Source organism: Cuculus canorus, chromosome W (genome assembly GCF_017976375.1).
Source record: "Cuculus canorus isolate bCucCan1 chromosome W, bCucCan1.pri, whole genome shotgun sequence".
Lineage (NCBI taxonomy): Eukaryota > Metazoa > Chordata > Aves > Cuculiformes > Cuculidae > Cuculus > Cuculus canorus.
In genome coordinates, this window is record NC_071440.1 from 6,618,116 (window position 1) to 6,630,185 (window position 12,070).

Sequence of the window (12,070 nt, forward strand, 5' to 3'; positions counted from 1 at the left end):
GGACTTCTGTAAAGCCTTTGACACAGTCCCCCACAACATCCTTCTCTCAAAATTGGAGAGATATGGATTTGATGGGCGGACAGCACGGTGGATAAGAAACTGGTTGGATGGTCATATTCAGATAGTAGTGGTCAATGGCTCAAAGTCTAGATGGAGATCCGTGACAAGTAGTGTCCCTCAGGGGTCCCTACTGGAACCGGTGCTGTTTAATATCTTTATCAATTATATTGACAGCGAGATTAAGTGCACTCTAAGTATGTTTGCAGATGACAACAAGCTGAGTGGTGTAGTTGCCACACCGGAAGGACGGGATGTCATCCAGAGGGACCTGGACAGGCTGGAGAAGTGGGCCTATGAGAACCTCATGAGGTTCAACAAGGCCAAGTGAAAGGTCCTATACCTGGGTCGGGGCAATCTCCAATTTCAATACAGGATGGGGGATGAAGTGACCAAGAGCAGGCCTACAGAGAAGGACCTGGGGGTGCTGGTTGATGAGAAGCTCGGCATGAGACAGCAATGTGTGCCTGCAGCCTAGAAGGCCAACCGTATCCTGGGCTGCATCAAAAGAAGCATGGCCAGCAGGGCAAGGGAGGTGATTCTGCCCCTCTATTACTCTCTCGTGAGACCTCACCTGGAGGCCTTTGTCCAGTTCTGTAATCCTCAACATAAGAAGGATATGGAGCTGTCAGAACAGGTCCAGAGGAGGACTGCAAAGATGATCAGAGGGCTGGAAAACCTCCCATACAAGGACAGGCTGAGAGAGTTGGGCTTGTTCAGCCTGGAGAAGTCTCAGAGGAGATCTTATAGCAACCTTCCAGTACGTGAAGGGGGCCTACAAGAAAGCTCGGGAGGGACTTTTTAAAAAGGTTTGTAGTGATAGGACTAGGGACAATGGGTATAAACTGGAGAGGGGCAGATTTAGGCTTGATATAAGGAAGAATTTTTTCACAATGAGAGTGATGAGACACTGGAACAGGTTGCCCAGGGAAGTTGTGGATGCCCCATCCCTGGAGGTGTTCAAGTATGAAGACATGAAAGAGAAACAGGATGAACTAATCAGGAACTTGCAAGCAACAACAACCCTGCTGAGACAAAATGACCTAATTGTTAGTGTTTCTTTTTACTTCAGCTGTAAGAAAAGAGAACTTGGGAGAAGGTATACTAGCTTTGTGGAATTGACACCTAGCACCCATCTCTGTGCAGACATGAAACAAACACTGGTTGAAAACCCCAGATTTGGGACTACACACTGACTTTAAAATTAACATATCTTTAGGTGCATTGTACACAGACGGTGTTTTCAGCAAGTGAATGATCCTATTTCAGTCACTACAACATGTTTAAACTGTGTTCATGAGTAGTTCTGACTTTACAGGTACCTACGGTGATGTCTGAAAGGAAGCCTGACAGGAATAATTTCATTTTAAAATCCAGCTATATTGTGTATATTGCTGTCTATTATCACAAACAAAGCATTTTGCACCACATCCTAAGAGGCAAACACTAGGTAATGCTGGTTTTGCCCAGTTCTAAGAAAGTCTGTGCTTTTTAGTACTCATATGTACCACTTTAAGGAGTTTTTCTTTGGTACAGCTTCAGCTGACACTGCAGATTGGGGGTACAGAAAGTAGTGAAACTTAAACTAGGCTGGTTGCTAGAAATGCAGTAACTTTGCCCCTTGAAAAGTTGGTCACGCTTTTCAGGGTGGACACTTGAAAATTTAAGCAATTGCAATTTGCAGAAGTGCCAAGATGAAACCATTCAGTGATTTAAGTACTTCTTATTAGCTTAGATCTAAAAGTGGCAACAAACAGGCTTTTAAGATAAATCTGTTTTTCCAGAGTTTAAGTTGGTCTATTACAGTGTAACCATCATAGGTTCTGAACACTACTTTCTCCCATTTATGATGTCAAGAACAGGCACTTTTCTGTCAGAATGATGCTATAGACTCTTAACATCTTTCATAAATGCCCTGTTCTTAATGTTGAATTCAAGACAACAATCTAAATTAGAAATGATGCCATGCATGTGTGATATAAATTAATCTTCAGTAAAACTGGCATATGAGCAGAAATGTCTCCTCCAGATCCGCAGAAGATAATTCACAGTCAAAATGACTGTAAGCATCATTATGATAACTTCTTCAAAATTTTCTTGAGATTCATGTGATGTGGGTGGACAGGAAAAGGCAGGTAAGACTGCATATTGATATCTATATACCATTATCAAAAGAAGCAAGTATAAATGCAGGTTCCACCTACTCATACATCCTTACTTTATTGGGGCCCTATGAAAGATCTGCTTTTGGATGTTATTCTCTGTAATGCTGAAAGGAAGCAAAGAGCAGGCACAATTTATGGTGTTTGCTTGTCTATCATCATCTGCTTAGCTCCACTACTGTCCTAAGATGAGCAAATAAATACAACATACATAGACATAGACATAAATTCATATGAAGAGTCAAAATCCAAATGCAATGCAGATACTGCTCCACTTTTTCCCTAGTGTCCTTTAATTGCTCTCTCTTAGAAATCTGAATGCTGCAGTATCTCTGTAAGGACAAAAAGAATTAGATTCCTTGCTACAGTAAAATATATGCAAAGTAAGCCATCATTAATGTAACCAATTAAAATATATTATATAATTCAAAAGCATAGCATGTAAAGATTATAATAATATAATGTTATATTAATATTCTATATAGGAAATATTATTATATATAGTTATAGTATATGTTAATTATTTTATAATTGTAAATCCAAAACTCTTATTATTTTAATATAGTACATATTTATAATAGATAACATTATAGTATTATAAAGACAGAAGATAATTGTTTACCTTTTTAGTAGGAAGGGATTGACCCCTTTGAGCTGGACTTATATAAAACTAGACAAATCTATGGGTGTGAGCTCTGATCAAAACTTCTCCAGCCTGCTGGACTAAATGGGCAGTCACAGAATCACAGAATCACAGAATCACAAGGTTGGAAAGGACCCATTGGATCATCGAGTCCAACCGTTCCTAACACTCCCTAAACCATGTCCCTAAGTACTTCATCCACCCGTTCCTTAAACACCTCCAGGGAAGGCGACTCGACCACCTCCCTGGGCAGCCTGTTCCAGTACCCAATGACTCTTACTGTGAAGAATTTTTTTCTGATATCCAACCTGAACCTCCCCTGACGGAGCTTCAGGCCATTCCCTCTAGTCCTGTCCCCTGTCACTTGGGAGAAGAGGCCAGCTCCCTCCTCTCCACAACCTCCTTTCAGGTAGTTGTAGAGAGTAATAAGGTCTCCCCTCAGCCTCCTCTTCTCAAGGCTAAACAACCCCAGCTCTCTCAGCCGCTCCTCATAAGACTTGTTCTCCAGCCCCCTCACCAGCTTTGTTGCTCTTCTCTGGACACGCTCCAGAGCCTCAACATCCTTCTTGTGGTGAGGGGCCCAGAACTGAACACAGTACTCAAGGTGCGGTCTCACCAGTGCCGAGTACAGAGGGAGAATAACCTCCCTGGACCTGCTGGTGACCCCATTTCTGATACAAGCCAAGATGCCATTGGCCTTCTTGGCCACCTGGGCACACTGCTGGCTCATGTTCAGTCGGCTGTCAACCAGCACCCCCAGGTCCTTCTCTTCTGTGCAGCTCTCCAGCCATTCTTCCCCCAGTCTGTAGCGCTGCATAGGGTTGTTGTGCCCCAAGTGCAGGACCCGGCATTTGGTCTTGTTAAACCTCATCCCATTGGTCTCGGCCCAGCAGTCAAGCCTGTTCAGATCCCTTTGCAGAGCCTCCCTACCCTCCAGCAGGTCGACACTTCCTCCCATCTTAGTGTCATCTGCAAACTTGCTGAGGGTGCACTCAATGCCTTCATCCAGGTCATTGATAAAGACATTGAACAGAGCTGGACCCAGTACTGAGCCCTGAGGAACTCCACTTGTGACTGGCCTCCAGCTGGAGTTAACTCCATTGACCACCACTCTCTGGGCCCGGCCATCCAACCAGTTTTCAACCCAGGAGAGTGTGCGCCTGTCCAGGCCAGAGGCTGACAGTTTCTGAAGCAGAATGCTGTGAGAAACTGTGTCAAAGGCTTTACTGAAGTCCAAGAAGACTACATCCACAGCCTTTCCCCCATCCAGTAGTTGAGTGATTTTGTCATAGAAGGTGATCAGGTTAGTTTGGCAAGATCTGCCTTTTGTAAACCCATGTTGACTGGGCCTGATCACCCGGTTCTCTTGCATGTGCTTCATGATAGCACTCAAGATTACCTGTTCCATGACTTTCCCTGGCACTGAGGTGAGACTGACAGGCCTGTAGTTCCCCGGATCCTCTCTGCAACCCTTCTTGAATATGGGCACAACATCAGCCAGCCTCCAGTCTAGTGGAACTTCCCCAGTCAGCCAGGACCTCTGGAAGATGATGGATAGGGGTTTGGAAAGGACATCCGCCAGTTCCTTCAATACTCTTGGGTGGATCCCATCCGGCCCCATAGACTTGTGGACGTCTAGCTTGGCAAGCAAGTCTCTAACCGCCTCCTCTTGGATCACGGGAGCCTCAATCTGCCCCTCTAACTCTTGGATTTGTAAACAGAAGGAACAACTTTCTTTGCTATTAAAGACTGAGGCGAAGAAGGCATTAAGTACCTCAGCCTTGTCCTTATCCCCTGTCACTGTTATTCCTTCTGCATCCACTAGAGACTGGATATTCTCCCTCGTCCTCCTTTTCCTGTTAATGTACTTGTAGAAAGACTTTTTGTCGTCTTTCACAGACTTAGCGAGTTAAGTCTCTGTCACTGGATAGACTTTCTGATGTGCAATAAAGTATGCGATCTTTCCCATGGGAGGAACAGTTATACTCATCCTCTGCTACCAACTATTTTCAAAAAAAAATCACTGGGATTTTGTCAGCTACGAAACATCTCTCCATCATCAAATTTGTATGGTATCAGGCTAACGCATTCCAAAAGGTAACAGGAAAGACAAACATCATGACTGCGCGAATCTTGCTCCTTAAGAAAGGTAAGGTAAGAAGAGATAGGGGAGGGAGAGGAAAAGAGAAAATAACAAATATATTTAGGAAGACCCATGCATCTTTTAGGTAGATGGGACATAGAAGTCAATTTTTTTTTCCCTGTTTAATTTGCTTCAAGTTAGGCCATTGCTCAATTTTAGTCCTGCTCATTGTTGATGGTGAGTTTTATCCAGTCTGATTTATTTATGAACACACATACCCCTTCTCTCCCCAAAATAATTTGCTGAAAATGTTATAGTGAGCTCCAGGTTTCAGTGCTTGGGGAGGGGGGGGTTGTTGATGCTTGAATTTTTTATACATTCCCAGCTGGAATGGGGGGAGGTTGCCTATAATTTTGTAAGATATTCCAAAAACACTCCCAGCACATTCTTTAAACATTCTTTAGACTTTTCTAGAATTAAGTTTGCTTCAGGTAAATAAGACCATTTGCCTTATTTTACTTTTCACAAATAGTGATCAAGAAGCAAAAGGGTCATGTAGATTTTTTTTAAAATAATTCTTTTAAATCTTGGCATGCTAAGGAAATGGAATTGTTCCCTATGTCTTAGAAAACATTTAGGCAACTTTCTCAAATCTGTTTTGCAAAAATTATAACCAAGTTTATCAAGTGTTAACATCATAATGTTAAGAGAAAGGAGAAATCTGGAAATCAGAGATGAAATAGCAAGTTAGGCAGTATTTCTTCCAATTTCAGGAATCACAAGAGGCCAATTCCTCAAACAAAACTGGAATGAAAGGAACCCCAAACCCCATAACTTCTCTACTCCCACTAAGCAAATGTCAAGACAAGATAGCCAGACCAGTATGAGCTACAGTCCTAGCATGCATTATCTCAAATTCTCACATGTGCATAAATTTTCTGAACCTGAACTTGCATGAGCCTGCAGTGAGCATTTCTGTTGAAGATTATGTAAGTCAGAAGGTCTTATCAGTAGAGGGAAGCTCTAGCAATTAATATTTAGGAATTATTTTGCCAAGAATGTCTAGGGAATTTCCACAAGTAGACCTTAAAAACACATTAAAGGCAGCATTATCCATTACAAATGAAGATGGGAGGCTGCTTTTCTTCTCAAAATTAAAGTAACTGAAACCAGTATTTCTTGAAAGATACACCACTTCTGCAAAAGAAATTATAAAAGTGCAGCTTAGTTTTCAAGCCTACTAAACAAGATGTTGGTTCTTAATTCTAGAAATGTCTAAGGAATGTTTAAAGAACGTGATGGGAATGTTTTTAGAATATCTTACAAACTGGCACATAGGAGCTCAAAACCTTCCTCTGTCTCTTTTCGATCAGGAACTTCAACTCTTTCTTTTCTCACAGGGAATTCCTTAAACACTGAGTGCACAAGATGAAGAGGAATCTTTTAAAATCTCCTACTGAAGCTATTGCCATTTCGTAAAATACAATATTAATAAGATAATAATCAGTTTGAAAATATTCCCATAGTCCATTTGTCCTCATGTTTTACACAACTGACCAAAATGACAATTTCTGCATACTTCAGATCATGTACGATGTCCTCAACATAGGAGGCAGAAAGACCTGGACCCCAGAGCAATTAAAAGCACTATGTTTAGCATATTTTTCTGCTGATACACAGACAAAGCAGTAGTGGGGCTTACATGGCTTTATTCATAATTCTAGGAGAAAAGATAAAGCCGAAATGGAGGGAAATTTTTGTCTCTGACTCAGAGATTCTCTGGCCTTTTTGCAGAAGAAATTATTCAAAATCCCCAGACATGCAGACTTCTTGGTCCATACCACAAAATCACATTAAGCATCTGTTCAACTGTCTGCAGTAGAGAAAACCCATAACAGGACGAAGCAGTCTAATATTCTACCCACTGATATGTGTATGTTTTGGGCATAGCAGCCTTTATTTTTTGATCCTTCTCAGGTCTAGGGCAATATAGAAAATGGAGTCTAGAAAAGGTTTCAGTTTTTATCCCAAGTGGACAATGCATTTGCACTATGTAGAAGAAAAATGGAGAACTCCTAACTTCAGAGTTCATCTTTTTAAAGTCATGGCCATGTAAACAACGCTGTTTCTACCACTTCTAAGGGCACTTTGGTGTAATTTTACTGCACAAAGAAGTTGTATAGTAGAACACAAAACACAAAGAAAGACACGTCAACTCTATTTTTCAGATGGTCTATTATCAACAACTGATTTTTGTTTGGTCTATACAGACAATAATTCTCAAATACTGACAACTATCTCAGCAAATTTAAAAGAAAGCTCTTATGTTGTAAGAACACCAAACAGTTCATATTGTCATCTGAAGTTTAAAATTTGGAACTGAAAAGTTATACCTTGTCACAAGTAACTCTTATAAGTAATAAAACAGCAGTATACTGGGGGTAAAAAACATCTTCCTCTCTGTTTTCTTCCATTTTGCCTATTTTGTAAAGGGAACAACAACATACATGTAACCCAGCTCTAACCCTATTCCTATGATGAACATGCACACTCAAGAGACCAATATCTCAAGCCCATGCCATTTTCTGATGGCAAGTATGTACCAGGGATAATATTGTGTTGAAGGCAGTGTTAGCCCAGAGTTGTTGGAGCATTAACACCTGCACGCAGACTGACTGCATGTTTCTCCAACCAGTTCTAGGACAGTTTTCTGGCACAAAATCAGCTCTACATACATCATGCTCACTCACTGCTCTAGTGGAAACTCATTTAGATGAACTTTTCCTGGTTCAGCATGGTAAACCTAACCAATACGTGCAAATTTAAGCAGAACTATAAAGAAAACAGAGACACACAAGTTGAAGGAAATATGGGTTGAGTCAAGCACATATCTTATTATTCCCAATTCTCTCCTCGGTGTAAAGTCTCCGGAAATATTACAATGAAGAACGCTAACCTTAAAACAGCAGATGATATATACTATTTAAATACTATATCCTCAAGCTTTATTTCACCTAATAAAAAATCTTTCCCCTTTTTTTTTCAGAAGCTTACAAATAATTCTATTATTAGTTGACAACTCACTTTAAAATCCTCTGCTCCCAAATACGAGGCATTACCAAGGTCATCCTTCTCTCCAAATTGAAAATACTTTAAAGCTGTTATCAGAACACAATGCCACAGCAGCTAACAGAAAACTCCTCCAAGGTTAGATTGCACACTTCCCTTTTCTCTTCAAAATAATAATGATTGTTTAAGTTTCCACTCACAATATTCTAGATTCAACAGGAGAATGTAAATCTGACTTTAATGCATGCAATTTTAATTCAAAGCTCACTTTAAAATAACAACAAATTGTGCACTTTATACCAACTCTGTCTCCTCAGTTTTTCCCAGCAATAATGCACACCTCCCAAAAGCCTGCCTTTTTGATCTGTTGAAAAAACTCTTTCAACTCTTTTATGGTAAAACTCAAGGTACTGTTCCAAATGCAAAAAACTTGGAAATGTCATGTAAGGGCACAGAAGACTGATTCACCACGGGTGACAATTCAGTTCTCTTGAGGTGCAGAACGCCATTTATTAATCTCCAAAATAATTTTCAATAAAGAAGCTCACCCATTTTCTCCAATAACTGTTACACACACATTTCTATATGGCATATCTGATATTTTCTTGGTCTCTTTTACAGCTCTAATCCCACACATCCCTAATCATATATAACAGCAAAAAGTATAAATGATGGGCTAATCTTCTCACAATGGTGAAAAATATATGAATAGTATTAACTTCACAGTTGGGAAATCATCTACACGTATGTAGTGCTACAAACTTCTATTTATCTGAACAAATGTCACTAGTTATATAGAAGATGATTCTTTCATTTTTGGAGTTCCTTTCTCTCCGATGGATCACAAAGCGCCATACAAACAGCAACCTGAACCTCGGAAGCATATTTCAGCTAGAGAGATGCTGAAAAGATCATAGGTGAGAAACATCATTTTATGATAATATGGGCAAAGGATGAACAACTCCAACTAAGAACATTGTGGCAGACTATCATCCTTACAAAGGTACCAAGAGAGTTTAATGCATGCCCAAACTGACAAATCCCAGCAGCTTTAAACATTTCATCTGAATGTCTGACACCGCAAAACATGCACACACCACCATGCAGACCTCAAACAAGGTAGACAATCGGAGTATCTCCAACTTCAGATTACTTCATATTTATTATCTTCTAGATCAGAGATTTAATATACTTAACATACACCAAAGAGTAATAGATGTTTTTATATCAGTTGATCTCCAGGGTTTGTAAAATAGTCCATTAATATTTTATCGGCAGTATAGGCAGACTCAGCAACCTCTGACCAATAAAATTCCCAACAGTGTCAAGGCCTTTCACACAGAGTGAAAATTGGCACTGATGTGTTTTTTGTATTTTTAGCAAGAGTTTACCTGAGTAAACACTGAAAGATTTAACCCAAGGCTAGCAAGACAGATGCAGAGCAAATTTAGTCCTTTGTCTCTATATCTGTGTGCAAACCACTGATACATAAAACTTCATCATTTCAGAAAACATGTAAGGGTGTTACCTTTCTGGACATGGATGACGTCTGGAAAGTTGGCCAAATGCCCCTGATACAGCACTAACAAATCCATCACAGCATCTAGGTCCTGCCGGGGCTGATCTGCAAAGAGGTCCCCGATGGCATCATAGGCTTCTGCAGTGAAGGCTATGGCTTGGTTGAGGCCAGCTGAAAAGGCCTGCTGGTCCAGCTCAAATGCTTGACTGAGGCACTTAAAAGAGTGTCCCACCTTCTGGTATTCCTTCTTGAAACCAGTGACTTGTTTGCGGGCAAACTCATTTGCCGTGTGATTAAGCTGCAGGGTGCTCTCATCCATCTTCTTTGTAAAGACTTTGAAGCCATCCACCTGGCTTTCTACCTCCTGCAAGTCCAGGCCAGCCCCAGGGCCAGTGGGTACACTGATGGTCAGAAAAAAGTTGGCACCTACCATCTCATCCTTCTCAGCCTTGCGTTTGCCTTGTTTCCAGGCCTTCTCATCAGTGCTGGGACAGGTGAGGAAGTGCTGGAAGGCATCGCACTGAGCCAGCACAGGGTGGCTGCACATGTGTTCCATCCACCAGGCCAGGCCTTTGCGACGCTTGGAGATGAAGTCCTCCTCAAAGCGGCCAGTAGCCTGCTTCTCCGGCAAGTGGGGCACAGAGATGACAGGGAACTTCTCAGCCAGGCGCCCATAGAGCCAGTCAAAGTGCTTGTAGCGGCGGTGCACCTGCTGCCCAGTGTGGCTGGGCACCAGCTTGTAGGCAATGTAGCTCTTCATGCCCTTGAACTTGGTCTGCTTGGTGGGGTCCTCGATGGAACACTGGAAGGGGTAGGGGTTCTCCTGCCACTTCGGGCCCCATGGGCCCAGCACCACACACAGCTTGTCCCTGTTCTTCACTAAGCCTGATGCCTCACCCAGCACGAAGGCCTCCCCGCCGGACTTCACAAAGGTGGAGAAGCGGTTGAGGTTACGGCTCACTGTGGCAGAGCTTTTGGTGCTGCTGCCAGGTGGGTGCAGGTGGCCTGTCAGGTGGCCACCGTGGGAGCTCAGAGACAGCCCAGACCGTGTGGACAGGCAATAGAGGTCAGAGGCCCCACCACCCGCCGCCTCGTAGTCAGGGTAGGAACTGCCTAGGGTGCCCAGCTCATCGGCCACTGTGGAGCTTTCGTCCCAGTCATCATCCCAGTCGTCATCGCTGCCCTGGCTGGGCTGGTAGGAGCCGCCATAGGGCAGCAGCGGGAAGGGGTACCCGGCGGCGGGGGGCAACGATAAGGGCTCGGGCGCCGCCGCCGGCGGGGCCTGTTGTGTCGCCGGCTTGAAGGCGGCGGGGGGCGACAGCGGCTCGAAGCCGCCGGCGGGCAGGTTGGCGTAGCGGGCGGGCGGCGGCGGCTCGGCGGCCGGGGCTCGGATCACCTGCACGTAGGAGGCCGGGAAGAGGCCGCGGTCGCCGCGGCTGTTGACGCCCTCCAGCCAGCCCTCGATGTCCTGCTCGCTGCAGAGGCTCAACACCTCGTGCTCCCGTAGCGAGATCTCCCCCGGGTTCTCCGACCTGAAGTCGTACAGCGCGCGGGCCCGCAACGCCATGGCCCCACCGCCCAACCGCTCCCCAGGGGCTTCCCGCCACCGCGGTGCCTCCGGCGGGGCTGCCCCTGTCTCCGCGTCCCGCCGGCGGGGACGCTGCGGCGCCTGGTTCTCCTGCTTCCCTGTGCTATGGGGCGGCTGGCTCCGAGTCGCGGCTTCACCCTGGCCGGAGAGCTAGGACGCGGGGCCCGGGCTGCCGACTGTCCCACGTCGCCAGTTTCGCTAATCCAGAGCCGAGAGGCAGGACGGAAGAGCCGAGCGCAGAGCGGCCGCCCCCATCGATGGACCCGGCCCACTCCTTCCCCTCCAGAGCCCTGGCGTCCGACTGGCCGCGGGATGGGCGCTAAACCGGCCGTGTGCCTGCTCACCCTTCCCTCTGCGACCTCTGCTCTCACCTGAGAAAAGCACCCCGGCCTCGAGACCAGAACAACAGCACGGTTATAATTTGGTAACGTTTCCAAACTGACGTTTTTTTGAATGTTTTATACCAAGTTTTACAGGTTGCAATACTTGTCTCAGCACTTCTCCAGGTTTGGCAAAGAAGTTTATGCATCTTCTCAGATGCTTTGTTTCCTTTTCAGGGTTTCCATGTTGCGAGAAGGAAGAATTTATGCCATCGCTTCTTGAACTTTTCTGCAGTAGGTATATTACACAGACGCTATGGAAAGGTTATACTGTTTCTGGTGGTCCTCTTCCATCTGGTTCTTGCTTACAAAGAAGCAAGAAAAATAAGATTAGAATTATGAAAGTGTACATTTTAGTTGTAGATAATGTGTATTTTATCCCTCTTGAAAAATATGGCCATGCTGCTTATGTTGGTTTTCTGTGGAGAAGCCTCAATCCCATCCCTGTGCTTTTTTCTCTGCCCTTATCATTTCTCCTCATAACTCCCATGGCACTTGGTTCTGTGTTGTCTAATCACATGGATCCCATCCTATTATTGATGAGCTGTCTTTGGATCCCTGGACACAAG

At 44.0% G+C, this 12,070-nt stretch overlaps 1 protein-coding gene across 1 annotated transcript in view; it reads right to left on the reverse strand.

Annotated features, from left to right (window-relative positions):
* LOC128850265 (sorting nexin-18-like) overlaps window positions 1–11,100 on the reverse strand; it is a 35,537-nt gene extending 24,437 nt beyond the window's left edge. Inside the window, exon 1 of the mRNA XM_054053275.1 lies at window positions 9,543–11,100. Coding sequence (XP_053909250.1) covers window positions 9,543–11,100 — 1,558 coding nt within the window. The remainder of the gene's footprint in view (window positions 1–9,542) is intronic.
* Window positions 11,101–12,070: the final 970 nt, after the last annotated feature.